Source organism: Cyprinodon variegatus, unplaced genomic scaffold, assembly GCF_000732505.1.
Source record: "Cyprinodon variegatus isolate N-32 unplaced genomic scaffold, C_variegatus-1.0 Scaffold1224, whole genome shotgun sequence".
Taxonomy (NCBI): Eukaryota; Metazoa; Chordata; class Actinopteri; order Cyprinodontiformes; family Cyprinodontidae; genus Cyprinodon; species Cyprinodon variegatus.
This window is the reverse complement of record NW_015151677.1, coordinates 170,429-195,608: the sequence shown is the minus strand read 5'-3', so window position 1 is coordinate 195,608 and position 25,180 is coordinate 170,429. Positions and strand designations below refer to the sequence as shown.

General features: G+C 36.9%; 2 protein-coding genes across 4 annotated transcripts in view; both read right to left on the bottom strand.

The window, feature by feature from the left end:
• Positions 1-1,183: 1,183 nt before the first annotated feature.
• LOC107102254 (zinc transporter ZIP9-like) lies at positions 1,184-4,753 on the bottom strand. The gene is made up of 7 exons (XM_015401472.1): positions 4,469-4,753; positions 3,174-3,279; positions 2,831-2,989; positions 2,675-2,743; positions 2,166-2,251; positions 1,916-2,050; positions 1,184-1,830 (listed from the first exon to the last, which is right to left on the bottom strand). The coding sequence occupies exons 1-7, from the start codon at positions 4,562-4,564 to the stop codon at positions 1,570-1,572; spliced, it is 912 nt and encodes a 303-aa protein (XP_015256958.1). The 5' UTR covers positions 4,565-4,753; the 3' UTR covers positions 1,184-1,569.
• Positions 4,754-5,965: 1,212 nt separating this feature from the next.
• LOC107102258 (CSC1-like protein 2) overlaps positions 5,966-25,180 on the bottom strand; it is a 32,538-nt gene continuing 13,323 nt past the window's right edge. The window contains exons 4-23 of one of the 3 annotated variants that reach the window (XM_015401479.1): positions 24,144-24,234; positions 22,195-22,232; positions 21,966-22,108; positions 20,909-20,960; positions 20,705-20,813; positions 20,539-20,609; positions 18,975-19,055; positions 18,738-18,861; positions 17,327-17,460; positions 16,388-16,525; positions 15,984-16,137; positions 14,820-14,926; positions 14,647-14,733; positions 14,468-14,533; positions 12,449-12,611; positions 12,182-12,287; positions 11,835-12,002; positions 11,587-11,702; positions 11,439-11,495; positions 5,966-9,527 (exon numbers count right to left, since the gene is read on the bottom strand). In XM_015401479.1, coding sequence (XP_015256965.1) covers positions 9,348-9,527; positions 11,439-11,495; positions 11,587-11,702; positions 11,835-12,002; positions 12,182-12,287; positions 12,449-12,611; positions 14,468-14,533; positions 14,647-14,733; positions 14,820-14,926; positions 15,984-16,137; positions 16,388-16,525; positions 17,327-17,460; positions 18,738-18,861; positions 18,975-19,055; positions 20,539-20,609; positions 20,705-20,813; positions 20,909-20,960; positions 21,966-22,108; positions 22,195-22,232; positions 24,144-24,234 — 2,185 coding nt within the window. In that variant the 3' untranslated portion in view covers positions 5,966-9,347. Of the gene's footprint in view, positions 9,529-11,438; positions 11,496-11,586; positions 11,703-11,834; positions 12,003-12,181; positions 12,288-12,448; positions 12,612-14,467; positions 14,534-14,646; positions 14,734-14,819; positions 14,927-15,983; positions 16,138-16,387; positions 16,526-17,326; positions 17,461-18,737; positions 18,862-18,974; positions 19,056-20,538; positions 20,610-20,704; positions 20,814-20,908; positions 20,961-21,965; positions 22,109-22,194; positions 22,233-24,143; positions 24,235-25,180 lie in introns of all 3 variants that reach the window. The other 2 variants (XM_015401477.1, XM_015401478.1) reach the window with 2 other exon arrangements.

Below are 25,180 nucleotides of genomic sequence, written 5' to 3'. Positions count from 1 at the left end.
TAATGAAAAAAAAAGGTTCAAGGTTCAATGCTCTTAAAAAGCACTTCAAGTTAATGATTTACCTGCTTATATATTTCTTTTTGCTACTTATTCTGATGAAACCATTAATCTAGAGCTATGAGAAGGTAGTCCACAGAGGTAGAAGACATTCAGTAAAGCATCTCTTCTTTTAAAGCTGTTATAAGTGCAACTTGTGCAATATATATAAAATAAATTTCTATTAAATTTTCTGATGTTGACTCTGAGGAACCGAAAAATGTGTTTTCTCCTTCAGAAAGTTAATCTATTAACAGGTTTATTTTAAAAACTGATGCTAAAATGCTGATATGAATACCATTAAGCAATAGAAAGCGATATAGCTTAATGCTGAACTGTCATGTTATTATCACAATGTAACACTGTTGTTTTTCTTTTATGGTTAAAACAAAGTAAGTCCAGCTAAACTCGGCTATAAAACTGCACAGATACAAAAAAAACAACAAAAAACACTGAATTAAGCTGTCATTATTTGGAAATATCAGATACAAAATTCTGCAGAATCTGAAGATTTTTATCACCTTGTTTTATGTTTTATATACATACTTTTTAATTTAATACTTTTTTTTTCAATGACACAACACATTTTGATAGACAACATCGAAAAAGCTAAGTTTACAACTCGTTTCCCCCAAAAGATGACTTTATATTTAATGAAAACAGCCAGAAAGAACAACTTAAACATATTTTTTAATCACCTTTACATATTAAAACTTTTCAGTCATTTGGCATTATTCACCAAAGTTATAAGATAAAATGAGAGGTTTCAAAAGTAAAATTCGGCTCCAAATCCACAAGGTGATTTGGAGAGATTGTGCAAAACATAGCAGGATATAACCTTGTAAAAATACTATAAAACCCAGAAACAATAACATGAGTAAAATGGGGTTGTAAGTAGTAGTGTCAGCCAAGATACAAAGGATTTCATCACTACTTATTTGGTATCCTCAAATAAAAAAAAAGATTGTTATTTAGTTTTCAGAGCTCGATTTAAGGCTCTGCAATTAAAATGTTGAAGCTTATTACACAACATTCATAGGGCCACGTTAAAAAGTAAAGCTTCACATAAAAAAATCCATCAAAAATAGAAAGTAACTTCGCATTTTTCATGTATTTTAAGTGGATTCCTCAGCATTTAAGCTAAGCAAATAAATACAAAAGGATCAGCTAGTCACAAGGGGAAATGTCTCATTCAGTTTGCATTCCTTTATGTTTAGCTGATGTTTTTAAACTCTAAATAAAAATGAAATGTAGTGCAAACTGCAAAAGCTAGATTCCACATTTTTGCACGACAGTATCAAATTATTCTCTTGTTCTACCTGTAAATCTACCCACTGGGTGTGATTTTACTTGTACCTCCTCATAAAAAATATGCCTCTTTTGTTTCCTTGTAATGGAAACTTAGGTGAAAGAGAAAACTCTTGTCAAAACCTGGAAAGCTCCAAAGAAGCAGAAACAATGGCAGGTTTATATCATTCCTGCAATAAGAGAGTGTTCTTTTTTTTTAACCGTGCAGTAAACTCTCATTCTCTTTCAGTCATCGTGGAGTCCAAGGGCCAACACAACAGGGAGCCCCACACCAAGGATGAGAGTGAGGCTCTCCAGGAGCCCCAGGTGTCTGGTCTGGTGGGTCACAACGTCATTGTGCTCCTGGTTGTTTGAGATGGGTTCTTCTATCCTGCTGTAGCTGACCTCAGGGAGGACGTGCACAGTGGCTACATAAAGGAAAGTCCCTGCTGAGAACAGCATCCCAACTCCTGTTGCAATAAGCTGGTCCTCAGAGGATTTTCCAGTCTGTGGAAAAATACAAACACAGATACAATTGGTTAAATCTGCAAAGCACAGTGTCACTAGATGTTGCCAATGTGTATTCTGTTACAGCGTGCAGTATGAAGTAAGTGCTGATAGCGACTACAGGCGCAGCAGCTGAGAAGGCCAGTAAATGTCCCTGAATGTACTTCTTCTCAAGGCCTGCATGCATCAGGAAGGAAACCAAACCAAAGGCAGCAGGAGCCTGAAGGCCAAAAAAAACAAAACAAAAAAACACAGATGTCATCCACTTTTTTTTTTTTTTTTTTTACATCTTTTAAAAATAACTACACAGCTTAATTAGTGACAGTTTCTCTCACCTTGTGCAGAATGACGGCAAAAAACACAATCACCTGTACAGTGACTTGGCCTGTGGCCACAGCAGCACCGAGAGCAAATCCATCAGCTGGAGACGAGAATGATCATTTTAATTGGCTATTAGCTTATAAAGTAAAAAAAAGTGGCCTGTGTTAAAATGGCTTTGATAGGGTGTGAAGTCAGATTTTAGCTCAAGGAAACTTATTTTAAGAGTCTGAAGTCAAGGCCTCTTGGCTAAAAAAAAAAAAAAATCACACAGTGCATGAATCCTATGCTGAGTCACATGAGGGCATGAATATCCTGGATTTGTTGGGGATTTCTCATGCTTGTGTCCTATGAATCCTTATGCACTCACAGGGAGCCCAGCATAAAAAAACACAAAAAAAACCCCAGCTTAACAGCTTAAATTCCTTATGAAATATGTTAAGGTTTTTGTTTGTATAACTTCACAAGGCGTGAATAGTTTCTGAAGGTTCTGGATATTCAGGTGACATTTCATGAGACAACATACCAGCAGCATGGATAACCAGCCCCATGGTGGCTGTGATGTGAGCGTTGTTCGACATTTGTGTTGTTCGATCTGAAATCAGACGTGTTTAGATGATAAACAAAGTGATGGAAGGTTGGCTCTAAAACATTGCTCCAAAAGTGAGTTATTTAAACTTACCCTGCTTGGAAAAGTATCCCCCAATCTGATCAACAACAAACATGAAGGTGAACCCAAAGGTCAAAGCTATGCTGACATAAAACCGAGGCGGTGAGCTTCCATCGCTGGAAGATGCACTTTCTTCACTGGCGTTTGGTGCTAATGGAGAATCAGAGGATTCTGCAAACAAAAGATGGAGGGGGAAGGGATCAAAGTGAGGAGAGAACAGCTCTAACTTCAATGGTTTGAAATGAAACATGCACATTTTAATGGGAGAGGATGGGCTGCATCACGTCACAGTTGTCAAAGCAACCAAAGACAAAGAAGGTAGAGGGATGGGAATCAGGTTGTTAAAAATTCAAACCTCTCCACGAATCCTCCAGTAAGCCCACACCCTCAGGTATAGTGATGGCCAGCGCGGTCCCACACAGTAGGCCTGCTCCCAGAATGGACACAAACTGCAGGCTTTTCTGTCAGGTTTGAAATTCAATACATCAGTTTAGGCTTTATTCTTAAAAACCTACTAAGCCAGACCCAAAGATAAACCATAGAAGCTGTTATTTGGACCCATGGTCAGGGGGCTTCAACAGTGTGGATCTCAGAACATTTTAGTACAGTTTCTCAAGTAGCTGTTTTAATACAAGAGTTTTTTGTATCTAAAACAATTAAATAACCCCGGTGTAATTGATTTAGTAGTTTAAACACATCAGGGACAGGAAATGCTAATGGTTGAACTAACCCTAACTTCAAAGGACTCCCAACTATACCTCATTTTTAAGTCAACCCCCAACAAGCAACAAGATTAATTAACCATTAAAACCTGAAATTTGATAAGATAAACCAGTTATGATATCATACATGAGTTTTTTTTTTTTAATGTAAGAGCTTCAGGGGGGTGGGGCTAACACGTGAAGGGGTGTCCAGGCTGCAGCCATATGCTCTTGGCTCGTTTTGTTACCTTCAAAGAAACACGCAGTGTGCTCAAGAGGTTAATAAATGTCCCAGCACAGCAGCGGAGGTTCAAGTTCTGCTAAATATCAACTTTAAAAGATAAAAATGGAAGTGCCCCCAGGAGCCCTATTCCCTCACCATCTCAACAGCACCAACCCCATACTTACTTCTCATTTCACTTTACCAAATAAGACTATTTAATGCAGGTCCTAAGCATGAAATAAGGATAAAAACATTTAAATTACAGATTGCAATGTGACAAAAATAGCAAAAAAGCCAAGAGTAATTGATAACTTCCCAAGAGGGTGTAAATTATGCTGTTTTATCATTAAAAAAATGAAGTAAACATGTGTAAAGTTACTGATTATAATGTTATTCTGTTATTAAAGTGTAATAATTTACATTGTGTTTAAAATAGTGATATTTTCTATGTATACATATGGACAAAAACACAAGACAAACAAACTTGAATAGTCTTTCCTAATTCTACAATGATCTAGACCTTTATTAAAAATTCCACCAAATAATTATTACTCATACAATTAATTACAATTAAGCCCCTAATAAGAGCCCCTTTTTAACCTTTGACCGCCCCTGGACGAGCATCATCCCTATTAAGCGAGTTAAAAGATTAAAATATACTAGATCTATACTGATAGATCGACCTGTTGGTATTTTTTTAAAAGAGGGAGTTAAAATAAAACTTACCACAGAGAGTCTGAACAACAGCGGAATGAATCCCAGCAGGAATGAGCCTATAAACATCGCCACAGATATAAAAGTAATAGTCAGCCCCTCGTCCATGGCGACGGCTGCTTCCTCCCAGGTCCTATCACCTTTTAGCTGAATCTCGTCTCATTTATTTATGTCAGGTTCTCCAGAAAGCTAAAAGGTCTCTCAAAGTTTCCTCGTTACTTCTTTTGTTTATGTTTCCACGTCGCACCTCTGTCTTCCTCCCTTTCCCCTGGAGAACCTCCCTCACAGCCAGCCTGAACCTGGCACGCTTTAGCTGTGCGCAATTGTACGGTTTATTACGGTACGTCTTATGAACTACTTTCAAATTAAAAGCTTCCTTTTGACACATAGAGCCAATCAAAGCCAAATTATAATTCGAGCAAACTGAGATTATTTATAGTTTATACAAGAATGTTGATTCCAAAATGGGGACCCCTTTAACAAACAATAAAGCCGATGGATCATACGGAGAAAAATATAAAGGCCTGTGACAGTTCTGGTATTTCAAAGTCCACGATAAAATATTCATACAAATAAATAACATAATTGCAAAATAAAAAAATCCAGACAGAAAATACATTTTTCTTAATCATTTTTTTTCATAAAACTAATTAAACAAATCCACTAAACTTGGTGTAAGGGGAGGATAAACTACTACTGCTAATATATATCATTTATTGTTATATAACCTCCAAAGTAAGGCTGGGCAGATAAAAACAAAAAAACAAAGCTTCTCAAGTAAATTTCCCTAAATATAACCAAACATCTAGAACGCCATTTGCAGGAGGTTTACAGTTGACAGAGCGATACTGAATTAATTTTCTTACAAGAATTGTATATATTCTAAATAGCCTATATAAATTATAAAACGTTTTTAAAATTATGAAAATGGTCAGACATCTTGGAAGTCTGCTTTTATTTTGAAGTAACAATAATACCGTAATAAAAGGTATTTGGGCAGTGTGAAAACCGGCTCCCAGCTGCGCATCAGGTTTTTTGAAGCTTTGTTGCCAGTATACTGGTATCACTGGGCTATAACTAATAGAAATTGGGATAATAACATTTTTTAGATAATACATAAAGAAAGGTTATCTATAAGAAAGAAAATCATGCATTGCAGAAAAAAAATCACTTAATGAATTCCTGCCATTTATTTGAGCAATATGTGGGAAAAAGATATAAAAATTACCTTTAATAGAGCTTAGAAAATAAATATGTTATTAGAAAACAATAGTATTTTTCTTCACAAAATATATAAACTAAAGTCAAGTTAGGCCAGCATCTGACTTATGAAAGGTAGGAACTATATATATGTATATATCCGCTTTTAAAGCCAAGTTCTATTCAATGAGGTCTTCAAAGCTAAAAAAAAAAAAGTTATTTTTGAGCTCCAAAAACTGAATAACTGATCACAAAATGTATGGAAGAAAGGGTTTTTATCCCTCACCATACATGTAGATCATACCAGGAAATAGATGAACTGAGACTAATCAGCCAATGTTGATTAGATGAAGATTTATTGTTGAGAAAACTCCACAGCAGTATAGACATACACAACATCCTATATCTGCTGAACAGATGTGGTATTGGAGAGAATGATAAACCAAGTTAAAGGTTCAAATCCCCAATTGCTACTTCAACACAAAGAACTCGACAAAACAAAAACAGACATTTAAACTTTTTAGTGTGAAGAAACATTTTACCATCTTTTCTAAACATACAGTGGAAACATTAAGAGGGCAATCTGTTAGCTCGGCCTTTTACAATAAGCCATTCATTTCCAGTTTCTTTTCAACCATCTATAAAGAACACATAAAACAAATGATCAATTCGCACTGATGAAATGCCAAGACGCAGAACTAGACATACATGACTTTTGTTACAGTATAAAAATGGCCATTTCCTGATTAGCAAGAGAAAACATTCAGATATTCATTAATTATTTTGTATTTATCCAACAGAGACTATATTCAGCACTAAAACACAGAAGCTGAGATTCCAAATATCTCCCTCACAATGTGACGTTGTTTGTTACCCTGACAGGACACATTCAGAGGTTTTTCCAGTTATCTAAGATTTAAAGCAGCTCATCCAATCATGACAACAGAGGCAGCAGGTAAAAGCAGTAGTGTCAGTTCTAGAGTCGTCCTCAAAACCTCCATATTCAAAGTAATGTGCCGACAAACCCCATGGAAGAAGTAACTGCATGCTCCTCTGCATCAGTCATATCAGTGAGAAAGAACATTCTATTGATATAAAATATTAGTGCATAATATTCAACAGTGATTGATTAGTTTTTTTTTTTTTTGCATTAGTTAGTTTCTTTTAAAAAAGTAAAAAAAAAAAATTAAAAAGATCCTGAGAAACTGCATGGGCACTAGGGTTTGATATCATTTGTTACATAGCATTTGATGTTTGGTTAGAATCCAGAAGCTACTTCTGCTAGCTGAGGCTAATCATGAATGTGTTAACTATTCAAGATGGAAGGTATTTAGCATGAAGACATCCCTGTAGCAGAGACATCAGTGTGTGATGAACTACCAAATGATTTCCCCTCAGCTCCAGAAGCAGACATGACATCATATTCTGCCTTTATAATTACATTCCTTTCATGGTACGGAAGAGAAAAAGGGAAACATCTTCCACCTGTCCATCCAATGTTAGAGCTCAACACTTCTGCAGCCAAGAACCAAAATCTGACATGTTACTGCAAAAAATTTGTTTGAATTAATCTACTCGGCTGCTGTAGAAACTGGGAGCAACAAGAACTTTGTGCATCCGACCTAGTATAGGTCAGTAGTGTACATACAGTAATAATTTTTTATGCGTTGAATCTGGAATCATTTAAAAAGTAATAACTTCAATGAAACTTAAAAACATGCATTGAGAGAATAAGGTTAACTTCATCAAGTATTTTCTCTAAAACATAAAAGTGCATAAATGTTCCTTAGAGTTGAGGAGCTTAATGTCACTTTAGCCATTTTGGACAAGTGTTAAAGATTGTTGCTTTGAAACACCAATTGATGTCCGACTTTTAACCGCCTGACCTTAAGATTAAATGAGTTGGGATTATGAGGAACTGAAAAAGCTCAAGAATAATAATTGGAAGATTCTGAAACATCAGTGTTACTGTCTTAATAGGGAATAGACCGATATCAAATGCTTCCAAAGGGACTGAAGTCAAATTATAATCACCAGATGTATGTTTGGAGGCATCATGGCAAAGCTTTGAAACATTAGAACTTTGTGCCAATTATAAAACACGATGGTGGCAGCATCATGCCAAGAAGCTGTTTCACTTCTAGTAATAGCAGCAAAATGCAACTGGGTATAGAAAAAATAACGACTATGATTGAATAATTTAGCTTCAGCTCGAATTAACACCCTGGTGGCGGAAATTTGGGCACATTTATGTGCAAAGGGAAATGACCTCCACCTCACATGGAGTGGATACAGTAAGAAATAAAGCTTGTGAACAGTTCCAGTACTTCATGCCAATAAGTCTGCTTTGTAAGATATGATGAAAAAAGGATAAAACATTAATAGGACGAAAGTTAATACCAGAAAATCTTTTAACGCCTAAAGAAAATTAGTGGTTTCTGTACAGGCTGCTTAGAGACATGCATTTAAGTGTCACTTGTGGAAATGTATCTGCATATTTTATTTAAGTCTGTTTAGTTTGCATTATATCAAAAAGCTTGTGCACCCTGTCATATCTTTAAACGTTTTTAAAGTAGTTTGTTGTGTAATTATAACATCTGACAGGCACAGTGATTTAAAAAAGCGTGAAAAAAAATAAATGGAAATTAAGGATGTGTAGGAAATTCATATACCCAATTGAAGAACTATTAGCAGGTCATCTAAACTTGATGTTTTTTTTTATCTAAACCTCTACGTCAAGCTGTAAACATTCACAATAAGATTTAAATGAAAACATTTCATTAGGAAGTATTCATACTGTGATCTAAAAAAACATCGCCTCTGAGCAACATTCTCAGCTTTCAGTTCGGTTGGAGCAGCTGGGCGAGAGTTTTCCACCAGTGGTAACATCAGCAGCAGAGGTCCGACACAGCAGCAGGTCCTTAAAAGGCTCAGAGGCAGAGGGAAAGCATTGCAACAGTGTGGTGTGCTATGAGATCAATTAAATACCGTATTCCACAGTTTAAAGTTGCACCAGATTGGATAGTATTTCAAAAAAATATTCTGCTTGCAATAAATATAAAAAAGGCTACTTTAGTTGTGTAGATGTAGTGTCAGAGCTTCCAGGAGTGTTAGTAGCACATTTCTCATCTTTATAAACTTCTATGGATTTGGAAAAAAACAGTTTAAGTCCATTACTAGAGCTCAAATTAATCAGCTGACATTAGTAGGCTGCTTATTCATGGAAGCATCTAATGCTGACAGACAAAGCTTTATTAAAAAAAAGCTGCTCCATCTTTTGAATTTGCATGCCATGATGCAGTACCTCAGAGAAACTTGAGCTTTCCAGTTTTTTTTCTTCAAGTGCAAAAAGTTAAGAAAAAAAGAGAGCTTCTCTCCCCAAAAAAAGGCACCAAGTCTTCCTTTGTGCATCAGTCTTCTTTCATCAATCTGCACTGCTCAGTCTCGTTTTTCCGCTTGTTAGATTTTCTCTTCAGGTACACGGTAATATAACGAGACCCAATGAAGAAAACGTCCTTCAAAGCAACCTTTTAACCTTTAGTAGACGATGTGCTTATATTAGTTAGGATAAGTTCCCTCAATGGAGGCTTTGATGCTTTGGTGAACTGCTGGTCCAGTGCCATGTTAGTTTCACACATTGAGTGCACTCATCAAGTTTTACTTGGTGCCTGTCTTCCTCTCCCAGACTGCCTCAGTGCCGCACCTCGTTCTCAATGAGGCTGTCCTCCCCAGACTGGAAGTCAGCGGTCAGGTTGTTATCAGTCTGGATAATTTCCTCATCTTGTGAGGACCCCTGCCCATCGTCCTCTCCGCTGCCTGATGCAGCCTCCTCTGATTGGAGATCTTGAAGTACCTGACATATGTACATTTGCTGTAGGGGAGAAAACAAAATAAGAGTGTTAATTATCTACAACAGCACAAATGTATTCATCACAAACAGGCTTATTTATTTAGAGTTCTGTATGTCTTTATATTAAACTGTATACAGTAATTTCCGTCTACGTTTCCTGGGTATTACCAACTGACTTTATGGGTTCTAAAAGTAGCACACTCTCCTCTAAATCTCTGTAATGAGTTGGAGCGAGTCTAGATACAAACCATGTTTTTTATTGATAACCATGATCTACCAAATCAACCTACCACTCAGAAACTGTCCCCATTCTCTGGTTGGATGCCCATCAGCACTTTTCTGTTACTTTCAGTATTTCTTTATAACAGGAAGCACTAGTGGACCTGTTCTGTTTTTTGTAGTTTTGTAGATTTTAAAAACTTTATTGGTAAATTATGTAGGAAAACAAGTATTCGGTCAATAATAAAAGTTCAACTCAATATTTTGTTGCCTTATCTTCGTTCTGACTGACAGGTTGAACATTTCCTGTCAGTCTTCCCCAGGTTTGCTCACACGGTAGCTGCTATTTTGGTCCACTCTTCCATTCTCTTCTATAGTTTGGATGACTTGAGACTTTTTATTGGTTAACACAAAGTTTCAACTCCCTCCACAGATTTTCAATAGAGTTGAGGTCTGGAGGCTGGCGACTCCATTGTCGAAGCAGTGTGATTGGGATCACTGTTGTGGTGGAAGATCCAGCAAGGTTACTGATAGAAGGAAGAATTCTCTTAAAATGAACTATAAATTATCCGGTTCATTCTTCAGATAAACGGATCCTTAGCCATCCTGTCTTCTTTGCATGAAAACAGCCCCAAAGCATTATGTTTCCACCCCCATGTATGGTGTTCTTGGGATACCAACTCAGCCTCCTTTGTCCTCCAAATCCCAAGAGGAGAGTTTGTTTTTCCATAAGTTCTATTTTGGTTTCATCTTTCGCCATGAAATTCTTCCAATCCTCCATCACCATCCATATGTTCTCTGACAGACTTCAGACAGACCTTGGCACAGCAGGATGAGAGTCCCTCTGGGCGTAGTGTGTTAACGATGGTGGCCTTTGTTACTTTGGTCCCAGCTCTCTGCAGGTCCTTCATCTCCCTCCATTTAGTTTTGGGGTTTTTCTTCTCATTATCATTTTGACCCAGTGGGGTGAGATCTTGTGTAGGTACCCAATGCCTAGTTTATTTTATCAATGGTCTTGTATGTCTTCTATTTTCATATAATTGCTCCCATAGTTTATGTCTTCACTTCTACCTGCCTAAATATTGAAGAGTCACTCTTCCCAGCCTGCCAGGTCTACAGTTATCTTCCTGGTGTCCTTCTACAGCTCTGGTCTTTGCCAAAGTTGAGTTTGGAGGCTGACTGTTATTGGTGTCTTTATACAGATAACAAATTCAACTTGGTGCCATTAATAAAGGAAACGGGTAGAAGACAGAGGCGCTTCTTAAAGAAGAAGTCACAGATTTGTGAGGGCCTGTCATCTTGCTTGTTTACCACAATTTACTAATAAATTACCAAGAAACCGTACATTACAATTTAATTTTGTCTCTCTTAGCTAAAGGGTTCCTATAATTAAAATTAAAGACTTGTAATCTTTCTAAATAGGAGAACTTACAAAATCAGTTGCTGACTAAATACGTTTCAGCCCCATTGTATACCATAAAGATTTTCTTTTTTGTGTTTCCTCTTTTTTGTACAGAAGATTGTCACCATCTTTCATATTTAAGTTCCTAAGTTTAATTGATATAGTATAAGAAATAAACTAAATCATTTCTTGATGTTGTTTACAGTCTACTTCCTTGGATTTTAACCTCCAGACTGAGTACCTACATAAGCTTAAAGCTGATTAAGCCATAGTTTTAAGTCAAGGAAGAAGAAACAAGAACGTGCTCCTACCGTTGTGATGTGGCGCTCTAAACGTGCGCTCTCCACCTCGTCCATCTCCTGATCAATCTGAAGAGGAAAAGAGACATTCACCATAGGCAGATGTAAATATTGTCATTTGAAAGTAATCAAAGGAGGCATTAAAGGAAAGTAAGCAAACCTTGTAGTTGTGAGCACTTAAGTATTTAAAATGCCCAAAGCAGACATGAGAAAGGCAAATGATGATTGTGGCAATCAAAACCACAAAAGTAAACATGGATGTTGCAGAAGTAAACCCTGGAGAGGATCAGAAGAGAAAACATTTATTCAATGGGTTATCACATTTATTTTAGCTTTTAAAATAAAGTGGGGAGAGTATTTGTGTTTAATGACTAATTATGTGACCAGTAGAGGGAGCTGTGCCCTTACCAGCGCGAACAGTGAAAAAGAACAGAAGCCAAAAGAGACAGAGAATGGGAGCCGCCACCACTTGGTTAACAGCTCCATAATGGATCTTCTTGTCCAGTTTTGATGGTAGATAGGCGTAGTACATGTTGTATCTGTCTGCCAGGTGTTTCAGCAGCATGTACATCAGTCCTGCACAGGCCGAAAGAGAAAGAAATCAGCAGGTCTAATCCAATTAGTCCTGTAGATAAGCCTCTGGATGCAGAACAGAACCACTGCAAGTTGCCTGTCCTGTGCATGGCTAACCTCCGGCCATCTTATCCGTGCACTCTATTTATGGCAAAAAAGACTAACCAGGCAGTAGGACTCACCAAAAGGGACAATTATTGGGCAGGTGATGCTGTAGGTCATGACCACAGTAAAGACACACATCATCCAAGCATAAGCCGCTCCGAACTGGAACTCATAAGCTTGATGCTAAAGAAAAAAAACAAAAAAAAACAGTTTAATACGTTTTATTTTACGCAGAAACATAATTATAACAATAACTGTTCCGATCTCCTTACAAGACTGATTAATGCAATGTTTTCAGTCTCTAACTAACTTTTGGTGTTTGGGATCATGAGGTGAAGACTTACCTTCTTGACATTCCTCCTCTCAGCTGCAGAGCGAGCCAGGGACAGTCGGATCATGTACATAAGCAATCCAGGAATCCTCAACAGGTCATTAGCATTACCAATGAAAGCAGAAGCAATGACATAGTTGACAAAGAAAGCTCCATTGTCAGGGAGGAACACACACCTAAGAAAATAAAACAGAAGATAAGGACAAAGGTTTAACCTCTAAGCATAATTTTCACAGAGAAACAGTGCAGCCACATAACAGTGATTGGTAAAGCAGCCAAGCAGGAGTAGCATTTCTTTATTATACTTTTACCAAAGTACAGTTGGGAAGCAGTCATCCATAAAAATACTTTAAAAGAAAAAGCTGAAAAACATTTGGCTACTCAAGTAGGTAGTAACTCTTTGATCCAAACATACAATTTAATCTTTGTGAAAGTTAATTAATCAGGCAGACGACAATATGAAATGATGTGCAAACTACCATTTCAAAAAGATATAGTTAAGAAATAAGTTGAGATAACTAGCATCATTACAAGCTAGAGTCCAGAAGAAAAAAAAAAAAAACATTTCTGAACTCAATAATACACATGTTGGAACAGCACAAATTACTTCTGGTGACAATATCTACCGTTTACTGTATGTTCACTTGACCTAAAAAGGGCACAAGAGTCTCAGGAGATGGAAAATCCCATTAGAACATGAGAGAATTCTTAATTTAACACAGCTATTTATTACTGGTGCTTTAATTGCTCTTCGTTAAGCAAAGCTTCACAAGCTGGTTGGAATATCCAGAAACTGGACAGAAATGTAGTTATGATACATGCTTGACCAACATTTTAAGATTAATTAAAAAAGTTTAAAAAAAATGGTATTTAACACTAATGAATGCTAAAAAGTAGAGCTTCATGATGGTTGAGCGCTAAATAGGAACAAGTGGCTCCCATTTTTATTACAGTTTTTATAACAGCTAATCATGAGTTGACGAGTGCAGCCTTTAAAAACAAAATCTGGGCAAACATGTGGATTCTATGTCATTTTCAGCAGTGTTGATACAATACCTACTGTTATCAACGGCAATAAAGCTGACTGACTTTGAACGTGGGAGTTTTGCTGAAATGTAAAAGCAAGGCCTCTTATATTGTGCAATATCTGCTGAAGTTTGTTCCTAAGGGTCATGGAACAAAAATGTCACTGGCCACAGAATTCGATTGGTTGTAATTCAGGCACAAATTAAGGACATTACAGGTGTTAACAACAGCATAATACCCATTAAATGGCTTGAAAGGGGTTCATAAAAAAAGAAAAAATACTTTTTTGAAAGACTTGGCCATTTGAACATTCAAATGAGCACCAATTTAAAGGTGAAAGGAAGTTTTAATTAACATTAAAGGATGGCTTCCACATTACCAGTGTGTACCAGATCTTATGTTACACTATATGATTAGCTGAACGTTGCCACGATGAGGTAAAGGCCCGTGGCTGCCTGGAGAACAATAACATAATGCAGCATTCATGTGCCGAGATAAGAGAATCTGTAGTATTAGTGTGTCTAACGACTGATGATTCCGAATCATGATTTGGATCAATGAAACTGCAGATATTGCAGAGGTGGCAAACAACAGTTAACTAGGAGGAGATGCTGCTGCAATCATCCCATATGACTAAATCTTAAGGGGACTTGTCTTAGCACTAATTAAAGCCATTACACACTTGGAGCAACTTTTTGACTAGCATCATGGAAACACTTGCATCAAACATACCTGAATGCCTGTTTGGTGTAATAAACAATACTGGAGCCTCCATTACCGAGTCCTACAGTTAATTTTAGTTAGATAGTTTAAAAAAAACAAAGTCTGCTCCAAACTCTTTTAGTCTGACCCCTTTTCTCTGTACTTTGAGCCATTTTAAGATCCAGAGGTCACATATGTACATTTCCAATGGTCTTTTTTGGATTTTTAATTAGGACTGTAAAAGTCCCACATACAAGTGGGACAAGACTTCCAAGGAAACAGCATAAATGAACTCCCTACTTACTCAAATCTCACTTTAGCATTATCCAGGAAACTTTTGTCAAAAAGCCAACGGAAGAAAAAATCCAAACTGCAAAAATAATTGAAAGGTGTTAATGTTAAACATTACAATGTTTTACAAAAAATATCTCATATAACATTTCAATATTGTTACAAAGCAAAAATGAAAATAAAATGCAACACCTTGAGAGTCCAAGAGAGGGCAGCAACAGGACCATGAAGATCAAGAAGGTGTAGCATTTATGCATTGTGGTTCTGTTCTCTCCTGACCTGTGATCCCAGATAAACTCACACATGTTAAACATCAAGCTTTTAAGATATAAATAGACAACAGGAGTACTAAATATTCAACATACCGGGTCCAGTGGGCTTCGAAAAAGGCAGAGTAGTAAACAATGGTAGGAAGCAAGGCAGAGAAAGACCACAGGAGGATTGTGGGTAAGAACTGGGTTATGATGGGATTCTAGAATTAAAAAAAAGTCGAATATCAGTTTATTTGCCCGACATTTACAAACTGGCAGATCATTGCCTCCAGTTTCCACAAGTCATGACCCAATAAAATTGGCCTGATTCAGCAACGTGCTGAAGGGCTGTTTCACAAGAAAATCGTGAATCACCTGAAAACAAAATGTTTAACACAAACCTGACAAGATTTATGCTACCTTAAATTGGATTATTTTAGGGACAATTTGGCATTTACAAGAGATTTTTGTAAACATGCCCAAGTTTACCATCAATATACTTTGGACATATGGGTGCAGAACAATTGCATGGTCTTGTTATATTATTTCTTTTTCAACAATTAGCAATTTCAACTTTTTTGGCATCTAGACAAACTTAGATTAGTGTATGATCTGATCTGATACTACTTCTATATTAGAAAAAGTTTACAGTATCAAAACAATTAAGTTTACCCTAGCTGCAGCAGTCAAGAGGCCCTTCCCTGCTGGAAAAAGCCTCGTCTACTGTATCTAAGCTGTACTGAATGCAAGGGGTAAAAGGTTGACTTAGTTGGCTTAGCATTTTAGAAAATAAAATCAAACCTTTTAAATTTGACAAACATTTTTTTGGCACTGGGCAAAGGAAAGTACTAAGATATCAGTATTTGTACTCAGAAAAAGACTGGTGTTGAAACATCCCTAAAGATCCTTTAAAATGGTTTGTGATTAGTAATACAAAACATTAGGGTTTAGTTCTAAAGACAGATGTTAAAGGACCTAAAAGCCAAAAACATTGATTTTTTTTTTTTAAACTTTACATGAGTATGGGGGGGTTTCTGTTAGCAGCTCAAAAACTAAATAAATGAAGTTGTTTGTGGCAAACAAAACAAAGTGCATGGTTAGAAACTAAATCTATCAAAGATAATTTAATTCTATAAACCTAATAAATATGGATTAAACTTTTTTTTAATAATCATTTTACTTTAGTTTTACCTTTCCACGAATTACCCAAACTTTAGAAATGACCAAATTAAATGAATAAATGAATTAACATTTCCAGATTTGGAGATTCTTACTTACTCGTAAGTTCTCCACTGGTTTGGTGACATTAAACTTGTCCATGGTGGAGATGATGATGGTTGGGGTGGTCAAAAAGAATAAGAGGAGAAAGAGGACACAGTTGATAACAAAGCAGCGGAGCCACCATTTGATTCCTCCCACTGACAGGTGCTCCCTGTGGGAAAAGAGATCACACAGCGGTGAGAAACACATGGTGTGATATCCTGCAGAAATGGACACAGCTGCCCAGAAAACTAATATCTCAGTTAAAAAAAGCAAAACATATCAAAGACAAAGAGTTTTTTTTTACAAAAAAGTCTTACACATTTAGTAGTTTGACATTGAAAGAATTGCTTCCTATTAAGCATATTAATTAATCATATTCAAATATTGTTTTTAGTATGTGACTGAGTGTTTGTTCTCACCAGTAGACGTTTTGTGGATGGGGGGCATAGGTGACGGTCCAGTTGTGTGTCTGCAGCCTGGGGCTGAACTGAGAGGCCTGGCTTTCACGGCGACAATCGCAACCTTGACACTTGCAAGCATTAAAGTCCTTTAAAATTCTGAGAGAGAAAACATGAAAATAAAAAACTAGAAGAAAAAAGTAAACATGTTACAGGAAAAAAACAAAACAAATTTTACCAGCTCAGAGACCAAACAAGCCTTTTTTCCATTGCCATTAGAAAGCCCACATACCATTTCCATGCACATTTACCCAGGTAAATCTATATCAAATGGTTGAGCTTTGGGTCCTTAAGGCAGGTCAGTGGTGGCTGCTTAGTGGTGGTCAGTCTGTCATTACCCACCAATTAAAGTTTATTAGATTTTAGTTTGTAGATGTTTTTAAGTGGGGATGTACACCTTAAAACTTCACCTGTGTAGTCAGTTGATCAAGATTATGATTTTACTTTTAATATGTTTATAGAGTGGTGGAGACCCTCTCATATAAGCTAATCTGGTGGCAGTAGTAGTAAGCTGTATAACCCAGCCAGGGGCTCAGGGATTTCCTTCCCGCTTTACTTCACTGTAATGAATATAAAAAATTCATGAGATAAATTTGTATACATTTTTTAATGAGGTAAAATTGTCAATGCTGGGATATAAAATGTAGTGTTGTGCCAGTTTAGGTTAATATAGGTATTAAACTGTTCTGACATAGTTTTAAGAAAATTGTTTGAATTAATGGAGCAGTGACATGGCAGAGCTCTTTCACTTTTCCTTGTAGAAAAAGGAACTATTTATTTTCTGTAGACTGGCTTTTCATGGAAAAAAAAAGGGCTTTTAATGGGAAAACGCTAATGAATTACCCAGGATTTCTATTACCTGGTTAACACCGATCCTGGGGCTTTCGTAAATTGACTTACCTTTCAGTTGTGGTTTCATTTTGAAAGGTGACAAAGGCCATTCCTAAAGGCTTCTTATTAACTCTCTCTCTCTCTTTCCTGTATTCATCTCTCAGTTTTGACTCCAGTTTGGTGTAATAACTCACAGCTTCTTCCTATAGAAATAGAAACAGACATCTGTTACAGTAAATAAGAATATCATCAACAGTCTTCAGTCATCTACCACAAAGCTTTAGAGAAAAATCATGCTTCCCTGTGCTGAAGAGATTTGTGGAGCTGTTGTTCAGGATATTCTGAGCAAGACTTGCCCACAATCTTAAGAGTACCAATAGCTGCTTTTATATTCATGGTGGTATTCAAACCACCAAGCTTTATTGGGGAAAACTTGGACGTTTACAAAGCCAGAAGCTGATCACCTGTGCAACTCTAATAAAAAAAGTTCAACTAAATATTCTATAGTATAGCCTTTTTTGAAAACTCTCCAGGTTTGCTCAATACACCTGAAACATAGAAAATTTGGCCTTTTGTTTCAGGTCTGTTGGAACAGGATGTATGCAGGGCAGTTAGCTGGACATTCTCCCAGTCCTCTTCTGAATCATTCAAGTGGCTCTCTGATAAAACTGCAGACAAGCCTTGACATGTGCTGGATTGAACAGGGAGACGCACCCAGCCCGGCAGGTTGGGAGTCACTCTGGGCGTAGTGCGTTACTGATGGTGGCCTTTGTTACTTTGGTCCCAGCTCTCTGAAGGTCATTCATCAGCTCTTCCATGTCGTTCATGGGTTTTTTCTTCTCTTTATAATTTTTGACCCCATAGGATGAGATCTCCAGATTATCAATGGTCTATTATTTCTTCTATTTTCTTAAAATTGTTCCCACAGTTGACTCATTCACACCAACCTGCCTGCCTATTAAAGATTTACACTTCCCAGCCTGGTTCAGGTCTACAGTTGTTATCTGTGTTTCTTTTAAAAGCTCTGATCATTGTTAAGGTTGATGCTGGAGTTTGGATTCTGAGTCTGTGGAGAGGTTTTTTATACAGATAACAAGTTAAAACAAGTTCCGTTAATTCAGGTAACGTGTGGAGAACAGATGAGCTTCTTAAAGAAGCTGTTAGGGGTCTCTAAGGGCCAGACGTCTTCCTTGTTTTTCACCACAATTACAAATAAATTCTTTAAAAATCCTACAATTTGATTAGCTTGATTATTTTTTTTTTCTTAATCACTGTGCCTCAAATAGTTCAAGTACCCTATGGTGAAAATTACAGAGCTCTGATCTTTCTAAGTTTCTATGTATGAGAAACTTTCAGTGGTTGAATAAATACTTTTTGCCCAATATGAAAATATGAAAAAAAAGAAAAAGTAGAAGTAATGTATCCAACAGATTAGTTTTACTTAGACATTTTTCTTTGAACAGAAAAATGTGTTTCTTACCTGTTCACAGCCTTTAATGACACAACAGCAAAGGTGTCCACAAGGCTTGGGGTTAACCATAGTTATACTATCGTCCTTTTCCTGCAAGGCCAGAAAGAATTTCTTGCTGCGCTCTGCCTTCTTCCTGAATAAAAATAACACAACAGCCATGTCAGACAGAGGAAGAGCTATTTCTGTCAGGGGAGGAATAAGAAACATTTATGAAATGCAACTCAAAAAGCTGTTACTATCCATTACCTTTCAGTATTGAGGTTAATCAGCTTCACCACATCATAACAGATTCTAGCTTCTATCACAGTGCAGTTTTCATATGCTTGCCTGAGAAAAGACGCAATGAGAATGAAAAGATTAAGTATAAAAGACGTACAAACTTATAAAAAATACAATTATTTACATTTGCCCAACAAAACATAATCAATAACTCTCACAAATAACATCCCCTATCTAAAATAATCTTTAACTACATGATCAGTTATGTAGGACAGAAACAATAACCTCTTCAGACCAACCTGACACATGACTCTTGTAATTCTACTCATCTGATTTCTGTTATGGACAATTCCACATATAGGCTGGACATTGTCTTATCCAGACACAGGAATGGGGGTAGAACAGCCATTTTAACAAGAAAAAGCATGTCTCTCATACATCTTAATATGGCTACTACTCTTATTATGTCCATACTAACATATCAACTGATTTAACATGTCCAAGGCCAGTTATAAACTATAGCTCTTAAGGTTTTCCACATTTATTGTTACAACCACGACCTTCAATGTATTTACTGGAATATGATACCTGTAGTCATTTATAACTCATAAATTGAATGCCTTTAAATGTTACCTAATTGGTAAACCAAGTCCTCCTATGTGTAGCTTTCAAACACAGTATGAATCTGGCTGTTTTGTTAAGGCTTCAAAAGCAGGCTTAGGTTATAAAACAGTGTCCCTATGTTTTAAAATATTACCCTACGCAGTTCAGTTATTGATCTAAAAGGGTAAGAGTGTGACACAGTTGCTAACACATCAAAACATGTCACAGCACATAAACTGACTAGGCTAAGAAAGGAAAGCATTGATTGAAGATCAGCCAAGTAGCTCAGAGTTACTGAGAAAATGGTGCATCTCAGGTATGCACAACTGCTGACACGAAAACTGCATACCAAAAATCTGCCCTCTACGGATGAGCGACAGGGTGACAGTCATTGTTGGAAGAAAGCCATATTCAGGCCTGTTTGCAGTCTGCCACAAGCCATGTAGGGAATACAGTAAAATAAATACAGAAAGATACTCCTTTGCTGGTTTATAAAAAAGTGTTTGTGGAGTAAACGAAGCATCATTATTTACAGACCATCACTGTGATTAATAATGGTGGTGGCGGCATCATTCTGTGGGGATGTCTTTTTTCAGATGGTAGACAAAAGCTTGTCAAATGTTGGACGTATAAAAGCAAATCTGAAAAAACAAAACTAGCTACTAACACATTTTATATCAAAGTATACAACAGAATGGTCTCGTCCAATGAAGAGAACCTAAAACTAGGTGAAAATCTACAGACACCACAATGACCATGACCATTTAAGGTCTGGGATAATTACTTCTGAGGAAGAGCAGAAGGTGCGAATCTCACAATGGGACATTAAAACAAATTAAGACAGATTAATCAAGGCTCTCAATCCAGATTGACTGAGCAGAAACTTCTGTTGATATGCAGCAGTTGCATCATTTCTCACATTTAAAACACTCATTTGAATTTGCAAAGTGAGGAGATGTTAACAGTCAAAGCAGCTAAAACAACTCACTCAAAGTGTAGCTTTATCTCCCTCTCTTCTGCATATTTTGATATCCCGTTAATAAACAAAGTACGTTTCACCTAAAGGAAAGAGAAAACAACACAGAAGTAAATACCAACGACACCTGAGATATTATTACAGAAAGTAGAGAATCTCCAAATTTAACGATCCATACCAAATCATCCTCTTTGTAGCGCATCTTTGACGTGTGCCGTCTCATGCTGTACACCGTTAATAATAGGTAGAGAAATGCAAAGGTAGTGTGCAACCATAGTAGTTTAGTGCTGTAGCAAAAACAAGAGCAGAACATTTTATAATTAAAAATCCACAAAATGCAGTTTAAATAAATGAATGGATTACATGAGAGAGAGAGACTTACTGAGTGTCTAGATTTGCTATAGTGGTTCGCCCAAAATTAGATGGAGAGTTTTCTATTAAAATGAGAGAGGAACAAAAAAAAGGCAAGCAGTTTATAACAGCTGTGGTTGTATAATTTAAATACTAATATTCCTCAAAGACAGATGTATAATTCACAACCTAAACAGAAATAAAAGCTGATTTATCATCAATTGAGTCTTTTTCACTTCACTTTAAAAAAAAATAAATGTCAGCAGCCATTAATAGCCGTTTTCAATGTGAAACTAAAAACAAGTAGAAAAGCAGCAGCACATAGCAGCTGTTACAAGAAAAGTCAAAAGAGAAAAATGAAACATGGAATACGGTTTTATTACTAGTGCTATAGCCTTAAAGATAACAGGTGCAAAATATAATTGTCACACATTTAATTATTTACCGTACACATCTGACCTCCTGTGCATAAAAAGTTAAATTATAATAAAGACTTGCTGCATTACTCTATAAATGGGGGAAAAATATGAGAGGGGTCTGGCTGTAGACCTGCACTGTGAGGTCTCCTGCGCTGTTTGCACAGGAAGTTATTTGAAAGACTTTCAAAGTAAAAGCAAAGTTGATTCAAAGCCTTTCTAAAGTAAAAGCTAGCATTAATAAACTTCAAGTGAAGCTAGCTACCTTTCACCAATAGGTGTTGTTATGCTGGAAACTTATGTACACGCACATTTTTACTCCCCACCAAACTCCTATCTGGAATAATAGATATGTGCTGCATAGAAATAAGTTTCTATATTTGGATCACTGGATGGAAAAGTGCATTTGGTCTATGAGACATTTTCTTAACGACAATGGAGTTTGGTAGGTTACTGTATAATTTAAACTGCTACTGTGTTTAGTTTAACCCTGTCATAAACTCTAATCTGGCAGCAAACAGGTTCTGCGCACAGGAGACCCCATTTTGCAGGTCTGCAACGATGGGTCCTGACAGTGCAGGTCTGCAACAAAAGACACTCTTGAAAAATATTTTTTAAAAAGAGACACATACACAAAAATTTATTGTAAATTGAAAAATTGAGTTTGCTCACCTAAAAGGTTCCCTGAGAAGTTAATGGGCAAAATTATGCCCACAGAGAGCACACCCACCACTACGAGCAGCCCAATGATGTGCCGCTGAAAGGATAAATAATGTACTGCATCTTCACCACACTTTTCCCTTATTTCTTCTTCCCTGCAGAGAGGATATAGAAAAAAAAAAACATTCAGATAAGGGTTCACAGGTATAGCTGCCTTGTTATAATCAGGAGGCAGACTCACTTAATGCGGAAGACAGCAGTTAGCCAGGAGCAAAACCCCTAAAATAGAAGAGATGAACAAGTTTGTACACTTAAACACAGTAGGTTCTGTTGCAACTAAACATACAGGTACAATTGAAGAAGAAAAGGGAAATATTACCCAAAGGGTCCTTGGGTAAAATATTTACAAAACAGAATATTCTCTCCATTTGATTCTTATGGCTTACACTTGAAGAATATTTATATATATTTAGGTATATTTTGTTAATATGACTATTTGAACATTCTGCAACATTAAAAAGACTTTTGATTTCTTTTATTTCATATATCTTCGCCAACTGAATAGTATGTTTAGGGATCATGCAGTGGAAGAACGTTGGGTCTTATTGTGCACCAACTGTTGCATCAGTGCAGCATGACATGCAGCAAATCAGACTGCCGCCCTACTGAGCTATTAAAGAACAATTGCAAACGGCCTCTTGAAAAAATTTAAAGGATTTATTGTAGGGTTTTTAGCCAGGGAGCTCTGCTGGCACATCGATATCACGGTCATTAAAATGTAAGTAAACCTCATGTAAAAGTAGACCCTTCCACAGACAAATTGTGGGCAGTGCCAGGAGGCAATGAGAGGCTCTGCCTATTATGAGGAGAAAGAGCGTGGGTGGCTATGATGTGGGAAAGTCACAATGAATTAGATATGACTAAATAATTCAAGTAGCTCAAATAAAACGCTACGCTGACTAATAGGTAATGCTCATCTGAATACAGATATTGGTACAGTAGCTTTTGGCCACGTTCACACTGCAGGCCTTGATCCAATTTTTTTGTGAAATCCGATTGTTTTTGCGTTGCTGTTCATATTTAGACTTTAGACTTTTAGACTTTAGACTAAAAGTCTCATATATTTCCAAATATATGAGACTTGTCTGTGATCTGCAGTCATACAACTTAAGTGTCCCGCATGGGCAGTAGACGACGCAATGACGTCACAGGCCAGCGTGCTCGATGTTTACGGAAGTAAACATGGGTGGTAGTACCGGGGCGCATCTAGTGGTCTTTTCCAACCATAAAAACTCAATCTTTTCACATGGTTAAACATAAATACTGCTCTCCGCATCATCATCTGCCATGGTTGTTGTTTTTCTTGCCGTTTCTGCGTAGCGAGACGCAGAATAGTGACCTATGTCAGGTATTAATGACGTTCAGATCTGATGAATCTGACCTGGCCGTTCAGACACAGGTCGCATTTGAAAAGATCAGATTCGTATCGGATTCAGGACCACATAGCCAAGTGGCCTGGGTCGGATTGGAAAAAAATCGGAAATAGCAGGGTGCTAAAATACTTATTTTCCACACTGTTTACCACAGAAACTTCAAAACAGTACTCAAGCAACTTGGATTCACTGCTGCTACACTACTCCTCTGGAATAAGGGACCGGCAAAATGTACTTTTATTAAGAAAAAAAGAGAAAAAAAAGTACACTTTTGACTCTTAGCTACATCTCTATATAGATTTGCAGTCAACATAGTGTCTAAAACTTTTGAAGTTTTAACTTTTTCTGCTTGTGCATTTTTATTATTATTTTTTTATTCACTACTTCTTTCTCCTGTTCAATACCTCATACAATACCTTGCATATTGCTTTTTAACACCCATCTTTTTTAGCAGAGGACTTTTGGGACTTACTCTCCTTTGGGAGGATGTCAATGCCCCATATGATTGTACGTTCTAGTAGTGTCACAGTATAGTTTTAAAGCATATTTTAAAATTGGCTTTATATAGCATAAATTTAGGGAAACAGTTTTTTTTTTTCTAAAGCTGTTAGCCATAATTATCAAAATTAACAAATAGAAAATACTTAAATATATCACTAAGTAATGAATCATAACAGAACTACGTTTTTTATAATCAATATTTCCTATTTTATCAAAATGAACTCTTTTCCTCCTGTAACAGCCACACATTACTTACTGAATCTCTCCCGTCTATGTCCACTGAGCTTGAAACTGACGTGAGGCGTGAGTAGCGTTCATTAGCTTCTGATGGCATAGTAGAGTTCACGCTATCAACAGAAACAAAGATTTGCATGACACTGAGTACAAACAAAGAAACCCCACATTTATGTCGAACACGGTGTCTTAGGGCTCTATGTCACAGAAAGGAGAGTCAGACCACAGCACTGTAAAGATAAAAAAATGGTACAGAAACGCATGCTGAGGAATCGACGGAAGAGATTTGACCACAGAGGGACCCAAGTTGAGAAATCTCTGTAGACACTTTTCATGCAGTGGTAGGACTTAAGAGCCAACGTTGTTATTGCAGTTAATAACACATATTTAAAAGAATACCACAGTAAAGTTTAGAGGATAGCATTCATAGAAGGGCTAAATAGAGGGGTTTAAGAGGTAAACTTTAGGGATGCACCAAGAAATATGTTAATGCCTGAAAATTGACAGTTTTCAGATTTATTGGCTCCGACCTGTGGATGGAAACTAAAAAAAATCCAATCAAGTTTCTACCAAGTAAACGCAACATTTTAGGTGTTAGAAGGCCAACACTAAACACTACAGTGTGAACGATGAAACTGAGTGAAGAAGACTCAGAGTTATTAATTATAACATTAGTAAGTTAAATTAGATTAAGCTAGAGATGCAGAAGCTATTTAAAGGGAAAATGTGTTTGCTACTTTTAAGCACATGTCTGTTATTCATTCAGACTGAAATAAACCAAGAGATTAAGTCTTTTAGCTGTTAACAAGAAAGCTAAATATCCTACAGAACAGCCATGTTTTATCTTTTGGAAACGAAAAACCAAAAGTTCATGTTAGGACTCCAGTTGTCTGAGGCTACATCAGGAGGCTGCAGTTTCTGTTAAAGGGATAGTTCGGTATTTTTGACATGAATCTGTATGGCATCCCCATCACCAGTGTCATGCAATCACACTGACTTACCCCTGGCAGCGTCCTGTGAGCAGAGTTCTCGTCCAGTTTTGGTCAAGCCGAAAGTAGT